The 17,788-nt window shown below is 42.2% G+C and overlaps 1 protein-coding gene across 1 annotated transcript in view; it reads right to left on the bottom strand.

Moving 5' to 3' along the window:
* Dok5 (docking protein 5) overlaps positions 1 to 17,788 on the bottom strand; it is a 150,089-nt gene that overhangs the window by 42,151 nt on the left and 90,150 nt on the right. The window contains exons 3-5 of the mRNA XM_006984002.4: positions 9,261 to 9,375; positions 9,044 to 9,163; positions 6,182 to 6,371 (exon numbers count right to left, since the gene is read on the bottom strand). Of these exons, the coding sequence (XP_006984064.1) occupies positions 6,182 to 6,371; positions 9,044 to 9,163; positions 9,261 to 9,375 (425 nt within the window). The remainder of the gene's footprint in view (positions 1 to 6,181; positions 6,372 to 9,043; positions 9,164 to 9,260; positions 9,376 to 17,788) is intronic.

Below are 17,788 nucleotides of genomic sequence, written 5' to 3'. Positions count from 1 at the left end.
CTAATGGGAAGTAAGTTTCTTTCTTTCTTTCTTTTTTTTTTAAGATTTTTAGCCTACAATAAGCTAGTAAGGTATTTATATATACAGAGGAATCCAATGTTATAGCTGCTTCACACCATTTAAGACTAGTAAGAAATCTTGTATGTAAAGTTAGCTGATTTTAGATGTCAGCAACCTGTTTCATTATTTATATTTTGTTCTGTAAGGGCCAAAATGGCTTGACGTACCAATAATGGCCAAGAGGTTCCCCACTGTGCAATAAAGAGATAAGATTCATGAAAGAACTCTCAGTAGAACAGACATGTGGCCTCTGGTTTAAATGTCGGGATTTCCTTCTGTTTACTTAAGTATGTGTGCCCTTGAGCTCTACTGCATGACTCACAGAGTGGAGGATGGACAAAACCTGGCCTTTCCATGCAATTCCCTTCAGCCTCTTCTAATCCTGGCACATAAGCCCTTCCATTCTACTTGCTTTGCCTGACTGATTGGCTTGGAGCTGTTTCATAAGGAATGTCTCAACACATTAAAATGTTACTATAGGCCTTGACAAACAGTATAATGGGTGAAGGGCCCAAGGCAATAAAAATAAAAACACATCAAATAGACTAATGGCTTTATATAACCCAGCACCACAGTGCAGGCTGGTCAGCAATTCAGAAAACACAAGAGAAAAACCTGCTCAGGCATTCATGCGCTGAAGAGCGGGAAGGCATTTTGGTATCTTGTAACCCCTTCCTCATTTCTCTTTATCCATTGCTTTTACCTCAGATGCTCTTTGAAGGATGTCTCAAATTGCATCTTTATCTCAGAGGAAAGGTGGGGACCACATCCCAGAACAACATCAGGGATGCCTGAAGATGGTGGGGATGGAATATGTCTGGGGGAGACGAGAAAGCTGACCTTGGCCTGAACTCACCCTTGGGATCAGAAGTGAGGGAAGTCTGGGGGACTACTTTTGGTGAGAGCATTTTATCACAACAGAAGGAAAATTAGGACACCATCTTTTCCATTTTCTGGTAGAAGAAGAGGAATTCATTTCCTCTGAGCAAGTCTGTGGTGAGACAGAGCACCCCGTGTGAATTTCTCTACTCAATATAGTGAGAAAGGAGGATGCCATGCCCACTTACTTTCTCTTCCTTGATAATAAGGAATGGACTGTCTCTAAAACATTCAGATACTGGAGAATGTTCAATGGCTTGGAACCACGAACACAAGTCAGGAACATGCCAGAAACAGCAGCACAGCTTTTGCTTTACGCATAGACTCTTCAGTTAGAAGAGAGTCCAACTTCTCCACTAAAAAGATACCTAACCAGTTAGACTGCATTTAATGTGAGCTACATAAAAGGCTACTATTTATTTTCCAAGTCTGTTTAGATGACCTTCCATCTCAAGCAAAAACTCTTTCCATAAATTTAAGGGAGGCATCTGTGCGTGGAATTCAAGTTTTCACCTTTCTTGGCATACCTAAAATTTCTTTTTAAATGATGCCAAAGGCACAAGAGAGACTCTCCCTCTCTGGTCAGTAAAGAAAGGCATTCATGTGTGGAAATTATTTAGCAGGTTCTGCCAAACATCTCCTGAGCCTCTCACTCCTGCAGCAGCAAAGCCCAGGATATTAATTTAAATCAGTCGGAGGTGAGGCAGAGACTGACACTGAAGCATGTGAACCCAGCAACCAGCTTGAAACGTAAAAGGGAATCTCGCTGGACACCTGCCACCCTTCTCCAAACAATAGCCCCTCTGGAAAGGTTCCATGGGAATGTGGCCGCCTAGAGAAAGCCCTGCCAGTTGGATCTTCCCATGGAAAACTCCAGCCTCTCTGACAGGTTGATTTGCGCAAGTGAGATGTCAGGGCTCCGAAGCAGAAACAAACAGCAGGCTACAGACAGACACCGCAGACAAAAGAGGCAACATATCTCCAAGTCTCCAGAATAAGTGAATTGTTACTTTTTATTGCCAGGGACACATCTTGGTACAATTGTGGCTCATTACAAGTCCTATGCTTCCTCTCTGAATTTTCATCAAGGGGAAAAAAAGCCATGCTAATAGAAGTAGATCTACTTATCCTGGGAGGTAAAGGGCAGAAATACACTAGCTAAGCCCCACCCCCACAGCTACCTGAGAAAAGGTAGATGGCTCTGGTTGCATGGGCCCAGACTACGAAAGAAAAGAGCAATGGGGTTTCTCAAAACTCAGCTCAAGTTACGGGTGTTTATATACCAGCACACAGCTTAGGAAGAATATCAAATCAGCAGTCTCTTCATACATCTGTGACTTACTGATGGAGGTCTTCCTTGAACATGAAGCTGAGGTCACTTCATAAGTAAGGATTGGTATGCTGACAAGAATACATGATCCCAGGGGCTGCAGAGATGGCATGGAGGTTAAGAACGCTTGCTGCTTTTAAAGACAATTGCAGTTTGATTTCTTGTGCCCACATCCGGCCACTACAACCACTTGTTATTCCAGCTCCAGGGGATCTGATGCCCTCTTCTGGCCTTCAAAGGTATCTACTCTCAAGTATATATACAGCCACAGACATACACACAAACAAAAGAACCCCTCTAGGCCCTTTTAACCTGGAGCAAGGACATGCTATGATAGACACACTTTGTTGTTTTGAAACCTCACATCTTTTCCCTTTCAAAGGCAACAAACTGCTGTGGGATGTTCTGTAGGTCCTGTGGGAGCCCATTCTCAGGTTCTTTGTGGCGTTACCCAGCAGGTCCGTATAGAGGATGATTAGGACCATGGGCCTGAGTGCAGGTGTTTGAGATGGTCTGCACTTGGCTGTGCTGGGGGATGGTCTGTATGCTCTGATTGGTTAATAAATAAAACCTGATTGGCCGTGGCTAGGCAGGAAAGATAAGCGGGACTAACAGAGAGGAGATAAAAAAGGACAGAAAGGCAGAAGGAGACGCTGCAGCCGCCGCAATGACCAAAGAGGCTACAGCCGCCGCCATGACCAGAGACACTGCAGCCGCTGCCATGACCAGCAGCATGTGAAGACGCCAGTAAGCCACCAGCCACATGGCAAGGTATAGATGTATGGAAATGGATCAATTTAAGATAAAAGCACAGTTAGCAAGATAAGGACAGTTGGCAGGAAGCCTGCCACGGCCATGCGGTTTGAAAGCAATATAAGTGTCTGTGTTTACTTGGTTGGGTCTGAGCGGCTGTGGGACTGGCGGGTGTCAAAGATTTGTCCTGACTGTGGGCAAGGCGAAAAAATCAAGCTACAACAAACCCCACTCTGTGCTTTGGGAGATGTCCTCCATTCTGTTCCCATCCTGTGAGCTTTGTATAAAGTGCTCAGTCGGGAGCCAGAGTCTAGCATTGACTATAACAGTCAACATACTGTATGTTACCCATCTGTCTCCCATTGGCTGATGTATGGGAAGACTTTAAAGCTCCCAGAATTCATCAAAACATTCAGGAAGTAGACAAGCTAGAAGAAGCAAGACTCTCCAATGAAACCAAGGTTTGTCAACTGAGCGCTGAATCAAGCCATGCTTGAAGCCATTGCTACTTCCAGAGTCTATGACAGACATGTGGATGTCTTTCCTTTATCACTTTGGGATGATGCACATGCCTATTATTCTCTAGGCTCTTTCCCAGGTATTCTCCCATGTGCCTTTATTTGATTTTAATAACACTCCTACGAGATGAAAGTTATGTAATCCAGTGTGCAGGTAGCCATGGAAGCTTAGCTCCCATTGTTCCCAGATCCAGTCCAAAGAAGAAATGAAAGTTTATGTTACAGCCTCCGATTTGCAATGTAAAAACAGTGTGCCTGGTGGGAGCTTCACTCCTGCTCACGTCTGCAAGTGAGTGAACGGGGTGTGCTATTAGTTACTATGAAACTGCCTTGTTCTGGAGCTATCCAAAAATAACCATGGAGGAAATTATCTTTACTAATAAAATAAGGCAGATATGAAAGTGTCACACTTGGGGGAACACAAATGATCTTATTATCCAGCATCCTGATGGTAATGATAAAAATCCATCTTCATTTGCATTTCAGAGAAAATATGAAATAGTGGCATTACCTTGTGACTCACTTTCTGTGTTCTGCAAGCCCCCACCCTTCTCCAAAAGTCCTAACAGACTCAAAGCAGGAAGCATATCCATCCAACCAAGAAAGTTCTTAGTTTTCCATAAGAATTTTCCTTTATAAATAGTAGACTGGTTATTGAGATAAAGGGGGAATGCAAAAAAAAACTGTTTACATGAAGGTTTTATTTTTAATGTTGTCCAGGACAGTAGCTAACTCCTATATCTTTGAAAGTAAAACAGCCCAGGTGTATGGTGCACATCCATCTTCCTATTACTTGGGAGTTGGAAGCAGGAGGATCAAGAGTCCAAGTTTGAGGGCAGTCTGGGCTACATGACACATCATTTCAAAAACAAGAAAACTAACCACAAACCAAAAACCAAAAACCAGAAGGAAGGGAAGGAAGGAGGGAGGGAGGGAAGGAGGGAGGGAGGGAAGGAGGGAGGGAGGGAAGGGAGGGAGGGAAGGAGGGAGGGAGGGAGGGAGGAAGAATATAAACCAAAGGAGAACTACATGTGGAAGAAAAACATTTTGTTTTAATTTTTTAGAATGTTGTGAAAACATTAAATTGATCTTATTTCCAAAAAGTAAATGTTAACTACTCTGGCTCTATTTGAAATGAGGTAAACTGATTGAGCTCATCACTCTCATGTATTCACCTGAGTCAGAGGTTTGGGCAGTGTTCGAAGTTCTGCTTTTACTCTCTTTAAATCAATATCACAGCCGGGCGGTGGTGGTGTGTGCCTTTAATCCCAGCACTTGGGAGGCTGAGGCAGGTGGCTCTCTGTGAGTTCGAGGCCAACCTGGGCTACAGAGTGAGTTCCAGGAAAGGCACAAAGCTACACAGAGAAACCCTGTCTCAAAAAACAAAAACAAAACAACAACAAAAAATTAATATCAGCCAACTACCTTAAATACTTTAACCTGATTGTTACAGCTTCAGGGCAATATATATATATATATAGGCTTACATTTCATTTTTAAATTTTTGTCAATTCCTCAAGAATTCCATTCAATGTATTTTGATCATATTAGCTTCTACTCCTCCAGATTCATCGCCGACTCCCTATCTCCCAACATACCATTCAACTTTGTGTCTTCAACCTATTTTTGTTGTTGTTACTTTTGTTTTTGCTTAATAAATAACCCATTATCCAGTTTGTGCTCTTTATATGCTCCTGGATATAAGGCCATCCACTGGAGTGGGGTCCACCTACCAGAAGCCACGCCCTTAAAGAAAACTGACTCTACCTCCCCCAGCAGGTATTCACCATCCACAGTTCTTCAATTAGGGGTTGGGGCATGTGAAGCCCTCTCCATTCCGTGCTAGAATAATGATTAGTTTGATGGCCTTGTAGTTCTTAAAACCTGAGTCATTTGAAATTTTAAAATACAAAGGGTGACTGGTTTTATTTATTTATTTATTTATTTATTTATTTATTTATTTATTTATTTATGTATTTATGTATTTATTTATTTATTGCCTTTAAAATGAACCTAGACTCTGAGGGAGAAGAATAATGGGTGGAGAGGTAAAATGAAACACCGACCAGAAGGATCTCTTTCTAGGCCATGGTTCGCCCAATTGGTTCTGTATTCTTTTCACTCCCACATTTGCCTCTAACAGGAGCAAGGAGACCCTAAAAGGGCTCCATGGGATAACAATAAGCAAGTTTTAGAATCGAGCACTTCCAGCATTTCTGCCGTTTGTTAAATAGTAAGTAGTTATCTGCAACCTGAGAAGCGTTCAGTGGTCCGCACATGCACGATCTACCCTGTTAGTTCACGTAGTGTGCATTGCATTACAGTAAGGAAGTACTCCAGCAACAGGGAGCTGCCTCTGTTTGGCTAAGCCCAGTCTGTGGCACCATTCACCCCCTCAGCTCCAGTGTGTGGCATGTCACCAAATCAATGAGTAAAATTTCATGTCATATTTGTGAAGCATTAGAATCCTCCCTAGGAGTGAAGGGATGCTGGGTGCCTGAGCACTGTGCTACAATCTTTCTATACGATCACAGTTTATGAATTTTCCAAAGCAAACTTCCAGTCCAACTCCTTAACCTGAACCTGGAGAAGGTAAGCAGACACTGAGAAAAAAAAAATGTGTGGAAAGCCATGAACTCACCTCCCTGCCTCAAAAGTGAACCACGTGGTGTCACGTCCATACCGCCGCAGGGCACTTAGCGGCCAAGAGATGAGTTTGACTCTGGGATTCTGGATGTCCCAAAGACAGATGTACTCATATGTAATCTGCAAGGCACATTCGCCATGTACATCTAAGTTAGGAGATGGCATCAAATACACATTGAATCTCTCTGGGAGAAAAACAAAAGGTTAGTCTAAAATCCCCAGAAATAACACAGCAAAGACATCGTAGGAACACAGAAGCATTTAAAAATATCTACATGCTAGGGTTTGGTAGAACACTCAGGAAGATCAACATTACAAATGAACTGCCATAGAAAAAATGAGTTTTTAAATGCGGATGCTATTACATAATGATACACTCTGGGTGTCAACACAACTAAACGCTATTTACATTAACAAAGATCATTTTTAGACTTTTTCAATTTGCATTATAAAAAAAACTGTATGCCAATAAAAGAGCAGAGCAATGAAACCTCTAAAAGCAATGTTTCCCCTGCTGAGCACACATTAATTACACCTACACTTCTGTATTCACAAAAGGTACAGGTGCGAAAGGATGTGTTTGTGATGTGTGGTCCTAAAGTAACATCAATTAGCTTACAATTTCTATAATCGACTGAATAAAGCTGGACTCCAAATTATTTAAACCACACTCCACAGTAACAGTGTGTAATTAGCGGACCAACAATTGTGAAGCTGCCAAGGCATAGTCTTAAAAGAGTTTGAACAAAGAACTCCAGGCAACTCTGGAAAGAGATAGCCATTTGCTGCCTGGAGTGACTGTTGACAACGTCACCAAGACTATGGTAGCTACCTCAGCTAGTGACTGTAGACAGGGTCTCCCTCAGACACAGTTACATTGTTTTTATTATTACTATTTAGAAACTTTATCAACACAAAAAGTTAGAGTCAAAAATCTCTAAGGGAAATAAGAACAAAAGTACTATGGCATTTACAATCACAATTCTATCATCATCCCATAGTAGATCCCAGACATCTAACAAGACAGTGTGAGACTAATAATTTCATATTAGGAATCATCTAAATTAGCTATTTTGTAATAAGAAAAATCATCAAAATCTCCATATTTTATTTTAACGTAGTAAATAGTAATATTAAGACTGTGTTCATGAATGGGCTCAGGCCCCCGCTGTTTAAGTTTTTGAATTTACTTTGAACTATCAATAGCCAAATGTTGAGTGTTTTCTAGAAACTGTCATGAAACAGCTATGTCCCTTGAGAGTTCTGGACCATTTGTAAAACTGTTTTCAGTAAGTAAGAAGTGAAAGAGACCATTATTAATGGATTCCGTTAGAGGCAAATTGATTTGCGATAAAAATAAATTCTTGGGGGCTGGGGAGAGAGGTCAGTGGTAGAGCACTTGCCTAGCATGCATTTGGTGAGAACCATTTTAACAACTGCACTTATGTGAACTCCTACAAAATAAGATTATAAAGTACTTTCAAATAAATAGTGGAGATTTAAAAGAACCTGTAATAAGAGAAAACCCAAGCACATGAAGCTGGTGGTAAAAAGGAAACCTTAGGCATTGTTCTTAATTTGAATTTCAGCACTATGAGTTTCTACTATGCCACAAATACAGATGTGTGAAAGCTAAGTGCTGACCCAGACACTCTAAAGGATAATAGCAATCAACACTTGCCATGCTTTCAATGACCAGGGCTGTATCCCCAAGGCTCTGGCTATCTCCCCTCTGCCAGAATGAAATACAGAAGGAAGGTCTGGGGTGGGGTGATGGCCTTGGTAAATGGCTTCACCCTTTTGTAACTGCAGTTCCCAACCTGACTAGAGGTTGTCTGCACTAGTCAGCATTTCCAGGCCCTGATCAACAATAGTTGTGTAGTGACGTACCATGGTAGGTACAGTGCATTCAATGTGGGCGAAGACTGTAAATGTGTCGTGAAGACACAGCTCCGCTGAGAGGGAGAAGAGTTTTAACTAACAGCTAGATTGCTCACTGAGAGTGCCAGTGCAATTCCACCTCTGGCATGTCTGCCATCAATCCAGGTGACCCAGCGCCCCCTCCACTCCGACAAGTGCTCATAGATCAAGTCAGGCTTTGAAGCAGAACCCTGGATCCCAATCTCCTCAGTCACTAGGTTCAGCTATTTGAAGATGGAGCAATTCTTCCAGGCTCGCACTATGAATACACATTGATTTTTGCTAAAATGTTCATGAATATTTTGGTCATTATTATTTTAAAGGATTTATTCCTAGATGGTGTGTTGAGCTGAGTTGGCTCAAGGGTTGAATTTTTTTCATCACAGATTTTTAAGTGGGTTTATACTTGATGAAATATTCAAGGGGATTAAATTCTATTAAAAACATTGGAAAGTGTTCAAACATATTTTAAGTAAAAAGGCAAGGGGGAAATCATCACACTTTAAAGTCCATGCATTGTAAATGGAGACCCATGATCATAGTCTGGATTCAAACACTAACTACTTACTACATTTGCAGCAAGGTGGTTAGGTCTCTGAGGTTTTGGCTTTCCCCGTCTATAAAATGGGGAGAGTCCTAGCACCTGTGGGAGAGGCGCCTGTGCAAATGTAACAGCTGAATATTCATAAATCACCTTCCATCCAGTGGACACACAGTGTGGTCCTCAAAATTTCTGACTGAAACTATTAATGTGGATACTTTTCTATTATATATCACAGAACTTTTGAGAAAAACATTTGATACAAATATTAACATTGATTGTTATTATAACTCCCTTCATACATTTTTATAACTCACAATTGCATATAATGAAGATGCCTTGTGTTTTATCACAAGGGAGCAAACCAGTTTATAAGAGAGGACTTTGCACACGTACCACTCTGCTCTCGTTCCACCCCAGTAGCCAACAAGTCAGGCTCTCCGAGGCTTATGTCATTGATTCTCGTCCCCACACACTCCATCTGGAGAACTTTGCACCACTCATCTGCCTCAAGATCTGAGGAAATGGCAAAAAAAAAAGAGAGAGAGATACATTATATACACATACATACACCAAAGGCCAAAGACCCCTGCTCCAGTAGCCTCAAACAAACCTGATTCACAAGCAAAGGTCTTCGAGGTGTCATCACTGAAATAAATCCCTATAGCATGTTTCTTGGTGCTCTTTGGCAATCGGGCTACATTTTTCACATTGTTGAGTTCTGTAACCTGAAAAATCAAGATTTGGAAGTCTGGTCACATGCTCTGCATGAACACTTCCCACCTACATCCCCAGAGATGAGACCCAGAGTACCGTGAGCTCATCGTCCATAAGCCTAGCTTCACAGAAAAGATCTGCAGATATGAAGGCTAAGCATGAATGAGGAGGATGGGAGGAAGGGGAAAGTGGTCCAATCCATCAATAAATTATCAAAGGGGAAGGGTCTCAGATCTCAAAAATCATCCCCATGTTCAATAGTCAAGCCCTACATCACAACTCAGAGACTCCACCACAAACTTGATTTCACCTTCTCTGACTCACTTCGAGCTCCTCAGTGATTATGGGTCTCAGTTTTAGGGTATGAGAACACTGCACAGTACCTCCCCATTCACATCAGTAACAAAGTTGTCCCATTATACATGGCACCCCTCCCTTTCCCACGGTCTTAGCTACTAGCACTCACGTAAATCCCTCCCCTGCTGTAGAGGATGCTAGCTCATGGTACTTCCACGAGGGAAGTTCTGCTGGGATGAGGTCCTGTCATACTGGAGAGGCCTGCCAGGAGGAAGGCTTACATGGCTTCCTGGTAAGTATTTATTTACAAGATAAATAAGCCTTTCACAGTGGCAAGCTTAAACTCCCCTTAACACCCCCTTAAATGTTATACAAAAGAATAAGCCTCCTATCAATCTTGGCCTGCAGTGATGCTGGACCACCTCTCCCATCCATTACCCTAAATTCAATAAATGCCTGGCTTAAGAAATACCCAGGAAGAAAAATAAACACCCTCTATGGGCACATTAATCTGATCATTTCATTTCCCGGCTTCTTAACCTCCAGTGGCCCTTCTTATAGTATAAATGCAAATTTACCAGCATGAAATGCTACACAGTGCTCCTCAGAGGCTTGCCATATCAGCATCTCCAGGGACTCTGCAGGACATGGCTTATCCTCCATCTGCAATAATCCCTCGGCACTCCGTACATACAAGTGCTGATTTGGTGTGTGTGTGTGTGTGTGTGTGTGTGTGTGTGTGTGTGTGTGTGTGTGTGTGTGTATTTTTGTGTCAGAACCCAATCTAAGCCACGGACATTTTTCTATAATTATTTATTTGTTTCCATATTAAACCCTAGGAATTCACTGTGCAAACAGCGTGTGGTCTTTGCAGCCTCGAGGTCTGATTCTGGCATTTTTATGCAGGAAACTTAATACTTCCAAGATTTCCAATTACACTTGGCATGAAAACCCAAATCCTTGTGTGCAAATGACCACCACAGCCCCCTGTGTCTCCTTGACAGCTAACTCTCCACCATATCACCAAGCTTTCTGTGGCCCAGCCAAACTGGACTCTGTTCTGTGTGAGAACAAACCATGCGGCTTTCAAGACTCAGAGCCCCCATTCCTCTCCACCCCTTGGCCCCAGTCACTCCCAAATCTTAATTTAGATCTCATTTACTCATTGATTCCCTCCTGGAAACACCACCCCGATATTTAAACTTTCCCAAGCTATACAATACGTAACTTCCATGACTTCTCTCTTGACTCTCCACGGCTGGCTACATGAGTGATTGGTTTGGTTCTTATCTTCCTGAGGTGAGTCAGTTATATATGGCAGGCACTGCCTTATGTTCCTCATTGTTTCCCAGGTCTAACACAGAGCTTGTCTGGAGGAAGTTGAGGAAGACCTAAGTGTGCAAAGTGCCCAGTGAATGTATATGGTTGACATGGTACAACCATGCCCAGAACTCCAAGGTCTCAGACACATAGGACATTTGCAAAGTCAGTTCCCCATATGGGCCAGGCTCCTGGGGGTTGCCACAGTTCTCAGGGTTCCAGTAAGAGTGTTCATGAAGGAGTGACCATTGTGTGCAGACTAGCAACTGCAGCTTCCTCCTCCCAGATGTTTACAGCCTGAGACTGCTCCCCTACCTAGACCTTCAGACCAACCCCTCTATCTCCCCAGTGCTGTGGCTAATAGACACAATGAGGCCTGGGCTTCCCCATCACCACCTGATGCCACACTGTCTGTCTGTGTGCAATTTCTTCATTCCTTCACTGCCCCTATTGAGGGTTTTATGATAGAGATCTTGTCCTCTGGCAAGAAGTCACTCAATACATGGACTCCATGAGCAAAAGACTAAACACCCACAGATTTATCTTGGAAGTCCACTTCCCCTGGGAAGACTGCCTTGACCTCCACATGAGTTCATTATTCCCTTCCCTAAGCTGCCATACATGGGACTTGAAGCAATACCTAATTGTCTGCTGTTATAATGCCTGTCTCTCCAGCTCCCAAAGAGACTTGAGTCACTTGGCAATGGCTTCCTGATGGAGGGCATCAAAGAAAAATGACCAGACCATGAGGCAGCACATACTGAACCTCACCATAAGCCACATTCTGGGCTTAGCATTTCCAGATAGTATGGCTGTTGGGTGGTCATAAACATCCTGGAGATGGATGTTAGTATTATCAGCACTTTTCAGAGGTAGAAACTGAGGCTAAAAAAGATTAAAATTATACAACCAAGTTTGTGGCTAAAACTGGCAGAAGTTACCTCTTCTGAAACACTGAATAACAATTGAAAGCGTCAGCCTCCAGAAGTCACCTCGAGCTTGAAAGTATTTGTCTTTTTAACACGGCTTCTTGCCTTGGGGACCCAGGTAGGGCATGCATGTGCCAGGCTTTAGGCTGGTCCTCCACTGAGACATTACTTAAGGGAAGTCTGAAACACAGCCATGACTTTGAAATATGTTGCTTCATTACATATCCATTAAGGGGCCAAGAGGAAGACATAAGTCACTGGAAACAGCCAGGAAATGCAGGGGAATTGCATGAGTCAGAACACAATTACCCATTCTGGAAATTGGTTTTGGTAATAAGCGAGGTGACACCCCCGCTTACTGCTCCAGGGTGGAGAGGGAGTGTTCACAGGGCAGCCAGGGTCAAGACTGCACGTGACAAAGGACAACTGGTTTCCAAAGCACTTGTGTAAGGCAAGCTTAGAGTCACACTTTACTGAGCATGTACACACTCCCACGTACACACTCACCCACATACATAGATGCTTTGCTTTCAAAAGAGTTGCAGTCTAGACAAATTCATGACAGGCCCCTGCTCAATACACATGCTAAAGACTATGATATCTACCATCCACAGATACCTTTATGTCACGTGAGACTTTTGGACATGTATTTATTTTTTCATTTTATTCTACAAATGACAACACTGAGGCAGAATGGATGAACTGCTGTCCCTTCTACAAACAAAATATTTGCATTGGATGATTTAGTTTTTTGCAGCAAAGGTGGGTTTTGATAAGGTCTCAGAGTCTTATTTGATATAACTACTATTTGAAATTGGAGCTTCAGACCTATTCCTAAACAGCCAAGGTTACTGTCACAGAGCAATTAAGTGACCTCAAAGAAGATTGACAGCAGAGCCTATAATAGTGATGTGACTCATTCCATTAACCTTCAATTTGACTTTCTTTGCAGTCTGTATTAGTTTCCTTTTTGCTGCTATGACAAAATACCCAGACAGAAGCAATTTAATGAAGAAAAGGCTTATTTTGGCTTATGGTTCTAGAATGGATACTTTCTCCTGTTGGCAAGATAGGGATGAAGGAGCATTAGGCCAACCCACAACATTGCTTTGGCAGTCCAGAATCAGAGAAAGAACAGGAAGTATGGCTAGTCTGTCAAACTCCAAAGCCCACCCCGAGTGATGAACTTCCTCCAGCAAGGTGCCACCTTCTAAATGCTTCATAACCTTCCCAAATTACACCACTAGCTGCAGACCAAGGGGTGACATTTCACATTCAAACCTCAGCACAGTCCTTTAAGAGTCTCAGCAGCTATGGATTTTACTCTTTTGCAGCAGAAAAGAATTTTCACATTAATTGGGTTCTCCGTTGAATGAACTGCATGTGTAGTATAGGCTCTGTGTATTGGTTGTTAGATAAAATAATTTTTTTCAGCATATAACAGTATCAAGGAAGGCACCACTCAGTTTAGTTGGAGAAGAAACATGGTCCATCCCTGAGCATCTCTCTTGCGTGCATCCATACACCATACTATCTAAATTTTGGCTTATTTACTATCCATCTACTCATTCATCCTTTTTTAGTTCTTAGCATTTATTCTGAGTCAAGTTTTGGTGGCAGGCTACATTACTACCTTCCTGGAGCTTAATTTCCCATAAATAAACATACCAGCTCTTAAGGATAAAAATATGCTCTGAAGACATGTGCTGCTGATTGGAAGGATGTGTTTTGTGCTCAGGAAACTTCTACTATTTTTTTTTAAAGTTTTTATTGATTCTTTGCAGATTTCACATCATACATCCCAATCCCATTCATCTCTCCATCCCCTAGCTTCTGCTCTCTGCCCTTGCAACCTCCGGCCAAAACAAAATTTAAAAGTAAAAACAAACAAAAAACCCAACACACAAACAAACAAATAAATGAAATCTCATCATGGAAGCTGTAGTATGTCAGAGTGAGTCACATAGTAGTGTGACTACCTTTTAGTCCATACATCGTTACTTGTAAGTGTTTACTGCAATGAGTCTGGTTCAAGGCCTCTGGCTTCTACTACACTATCGATACTGGGCCCTCACTGGGACTCCTCTTGAATGTCCTGTTGTTGCCCTCTGTCATGGAGAGTCTATAGCTTTGCATCTGCATTCCCAGCCCCTTTATATGCTCCAGCAGCTCATAGATGAGGTGAGTGTTGGGGTGGGTTACCTGGAGGGCTCTGGAAGACACACACGGCTCTGCCCTAGGTCTAGAGACCTGGGGTGGGAGGAATTCACCCTGAACCACTCAGTGTTTCTTCTACTATTCTTTTATAAGGGGTTAAAGAAGCGCTTTTTTTTTTTTTAGAAGAAAGTGTTGAAACAGAGACCCAAAGACCTGGTGGAATGGCTCTCATGGATGGCTGAGCCCAAGCAGGCAGGACAAGAGAAACAGCCTGTTCAAAGGCCTTGAGATAGCAACCAACTTATTTGGCAAGGACTGCCCACAATCTTTGACACTGATTCTTGTGCATCATATCTGCACTCCATTCCAGGATAACCCAACCCCACCAGCACCCTGCATCTCCTGACCTCACTTCCTTAGTGGGTTGTGCAAAGCAAACAGTTTGAAAGGGACCGACATCTCTCACCCCTTTACATTTATGCAATCAAATTCCTACAGTCACTTTCCTTTGGCATGTAGCAGAAAAACACAACACACAAATAAATGTACAGAGTAAAGCTGACTGGATGTAGTCTTTTTAATACATGCATGAACAAGAAAGAGTATGGAAGTATGCATGCATGCATAGACTAATATATTTATTCCTAAAATAGAAATGAATACTATACCACAATGATTCAACAAAAGTGTGAAGAAGAAAAAAAAAGAAAAGAAAAAGTAAGTCTATCTTGAATGTGGGCAATTAGCATTTTATATTCCATTTCATGTTTTAAATCATTTTGATTGAGGTAAACATGATATACAGTGTTAGCTAGATGCACTCTAAACAATAAAGGTCACCCTTTAAAATTACTACATAAATTAAGCTATTGTTCTCTTGCTTGAGTGGGGAGTAAAGCCATGCAACTGAGTTCTGAAGTCCCCCTCCAAACAAACAGCTTAAACCCAGCTCCTTCTGATTGTATCCACACTCTGGTACCTCCAGCATGGCTGCCTCAATCTATGCCCACTTCTTTGAGAAACAGCACTCTGATTTCTTGCTGTTGTATTTCCTTTCTCCATCGTGTATGCTATCAGTACAGCTGTCAATCATGCCTCCCCCTCTCCCCTATATACCCAAGAATGAGACTCTTGCCTGGAACTTTAGATACAAGTGAAAAATAACCCGATTCGTCACAGCTGTGAAATGGGGGAAAAGACAATCCGTTGTCATTAGATGGATTATCAGTGGAAGGTCTCCAAACCAGACACTGGGTTCCTCCACAGACTGAGTAAATTCTCTCTCTAGGTTAACCAGCATCAGCCTCTATAGACTATGAGCAAATCGAGAATCCTGAGCATCTGTAGGCTATGACACAGGTAAGTCACATTTCCCCTTTGGAGTCACAGAAAGAAGAGCTTTTCCTCCATCGCAGCTTCTTATCCCCTCCTGCCCACAGAACCATGACTAATCCTAATATCTAGTCCAAAACAGGGTTTTCCACACTTCTCACCAACCCTGAAGCCATAATGTTTATCCTGACAATCTTTCCTAACAGAACTCTAGCTTAAATCTGCCAAAACCTTTACAAATTCCTAAGGCTCTGAACACTCATTTCTGATACACTCCCCTTTATAACTGATGTGTCATTATTCCCATTGTGAATGGAGCAAAAGTTGAGAGAGCAAAGCCACTCTGTGTGTGCAAGTGTCCTGCGATGTGGTCTCCACTCAGGCCTTTTGATTCTGTTTTTTTGTTTTTGTTTTTTTTTTTCTCACTATTCAACGAAGCTACAAGTTAGGGTGGGGAAATCCAAGATGATTCTCAATGCATAAGTGACATTTTGAGGTCATCTGTAAATGCTGTATTCCTCAGAGGGAAGTTTTACTCTCATTTCAAAGCTACTGAAGCATATTTGCATGCAGGAAAGATTCCCAGTCACCTATAAAACCACTTCTTAAGGAAACAGAACAGATATTGTGAGCTGTTGTTGAGAGTCAAGCAATAAATAGCGAAGTCCTGTGGCCCCTTTCCTCCCACAAAACACCAGGGCCACAAATTACAAGTCAACCCCATTTTCCAGAAATCAAGAAGTTAGGCAAAGCCTCCCGGATCTCAGAAGAGTGCAGAACCCATCCACACTGAGGCTAGCAGGAAAGTGTAAGGTATTTCTTCACCATATCCTTTTCCACAAGCTCAGCAGAGGGTGACTGGGGAAAAAAAGAAAAAGAAAAACAAACAAACAAACAAAAAACGACCAGCACCTGCTTCCCCATGAGCAAGAAGAAGGAGACTGTAACAAGGATGTGACGTTTAGACTTCTATGAGCTTCTATGAGAGAAACAGGGGGGACAGACTGCTGATGTCTTGCCAACTCCTCTCCCTTAAGAGTTGAGAGACCACTGAAAGCAAGAACAGGAGAATGGGGTGGCTAATCCATTTCAAAGCACCTTCGATGTAGCAGTTAGATACTAACAAATGTGAACAGTTACAGGCTCCTGAAAAGTTGAGTACTTCTCAGGCTAGAATTTGCATATACAAGTTCACTGGAATGCTGTGGGATGTTTTTCTGAACACTGTGAATATGTGCTGTTCTGATTGGTTGATAAATAAAGCTATTTGACCAATGGTGAGGCAGAATAAGGTTAGGCGAGACATTTGAACTGAAGAGACAGGAGAAGAAAGCAGAGTGAGGGGAGACCGCAGCCCACTGCTCATGGGGCAGCAAGATGCCAGCAGACTGGTAATGCCACAATCACGTGGCAATATAGAGACTAATAGAAATGGGTTGAGTTCAGTTGTAAGAATTAGCTAGTGAGAAGCCTGAGCCATTAGACCATACAGTTTGTAAATAATATAAGCCTCTATGTATTTACTTGGGTCCCAGCAGCTGCAGGATTGGGCGGGACACAGGAGGAACTTCTGGCTACATTTTGGCACCCAATGTAGTAGCAAGAATTTCCACCCAAAACCTGAGAAAGCTTTTTAAAAGGGTTCTAAAATGAAGCCAAGACCAGCTTCTTAGCTGTATTTCTCAGGCGAGCCTTGATACAGAGACGCCACAGTGTGTGGCTTGACCTACAACATGACAGATTCATACCACTGTACACAGAGGTGTCTCCAAGCAATGCAGCACACTGTATGGTGGATTTAGCTTTTGCTAGTACAGAGCAAAAAAAAAAAAAAAAAAAAAAAAAAAAAAAAAAAAAGGTGGCGACGGTAGTGGGGGTGTTTCTGGGATACATGCCGCTTGTTGGAAGCATAGACCCAATGCTTCCCTGAGTTGCTTTGGCAGAAGGTGGCCTCCCCCATGTTGGGAAGCTGAGGTGGGCAGAGCCAGTAGCCAGGGCTGCTGCTTCAGTCCTAGCCACACTGCAGTTTAAATCAATGGTCAAAAAATGATTGCAGATTCACAATAAGATTCAGATGGAATAAAACTCTAAATGACTTACAGTATGTGTAAAAATGTACATAGGCTTAAAAGAGAGAAAAAAAAGATGTAGACAGATATATAAAGAAATAAAATTAAAAGTTAAGTCACCTAAAGATGAAAATTACACAAAGAATCTGGATACTGCAGATTATTATGTTATCTTTGTGATTTTTAACTGGAGAGAGATTTTAATTGTAAAGGCTACTCACTTAAACCAATATGTATATTTTAAAGGTATCTTGACTCCAAAATTTGTGTCTAAAGATATGTTGCTTTGGAAAAGAGGTTCTGCTTTTGTTTCCACAGAA

The sequence above is a fragment of the Peromyscus maniculatus genome, chromosome 4 (genome assembly GCF_049852395.1).
Source record: "Peromyscus maniculatus bairdii isolate BWxNUB_F1_BW_parent chromosome 4, HU_Pman_BW_mat_3.1, whole genome shotgun sequence".
Taxonomy (NCBI): domain Eukaryota; kingdom Metazoa; phylum Chordata; class Mammalia; order Rodentia; family Cricetidae; genus Peromyscus; species Peromyscus maniculatus.
This window is presented reverse-complemented; position numbering and strand designations above follow the sequence as displayed.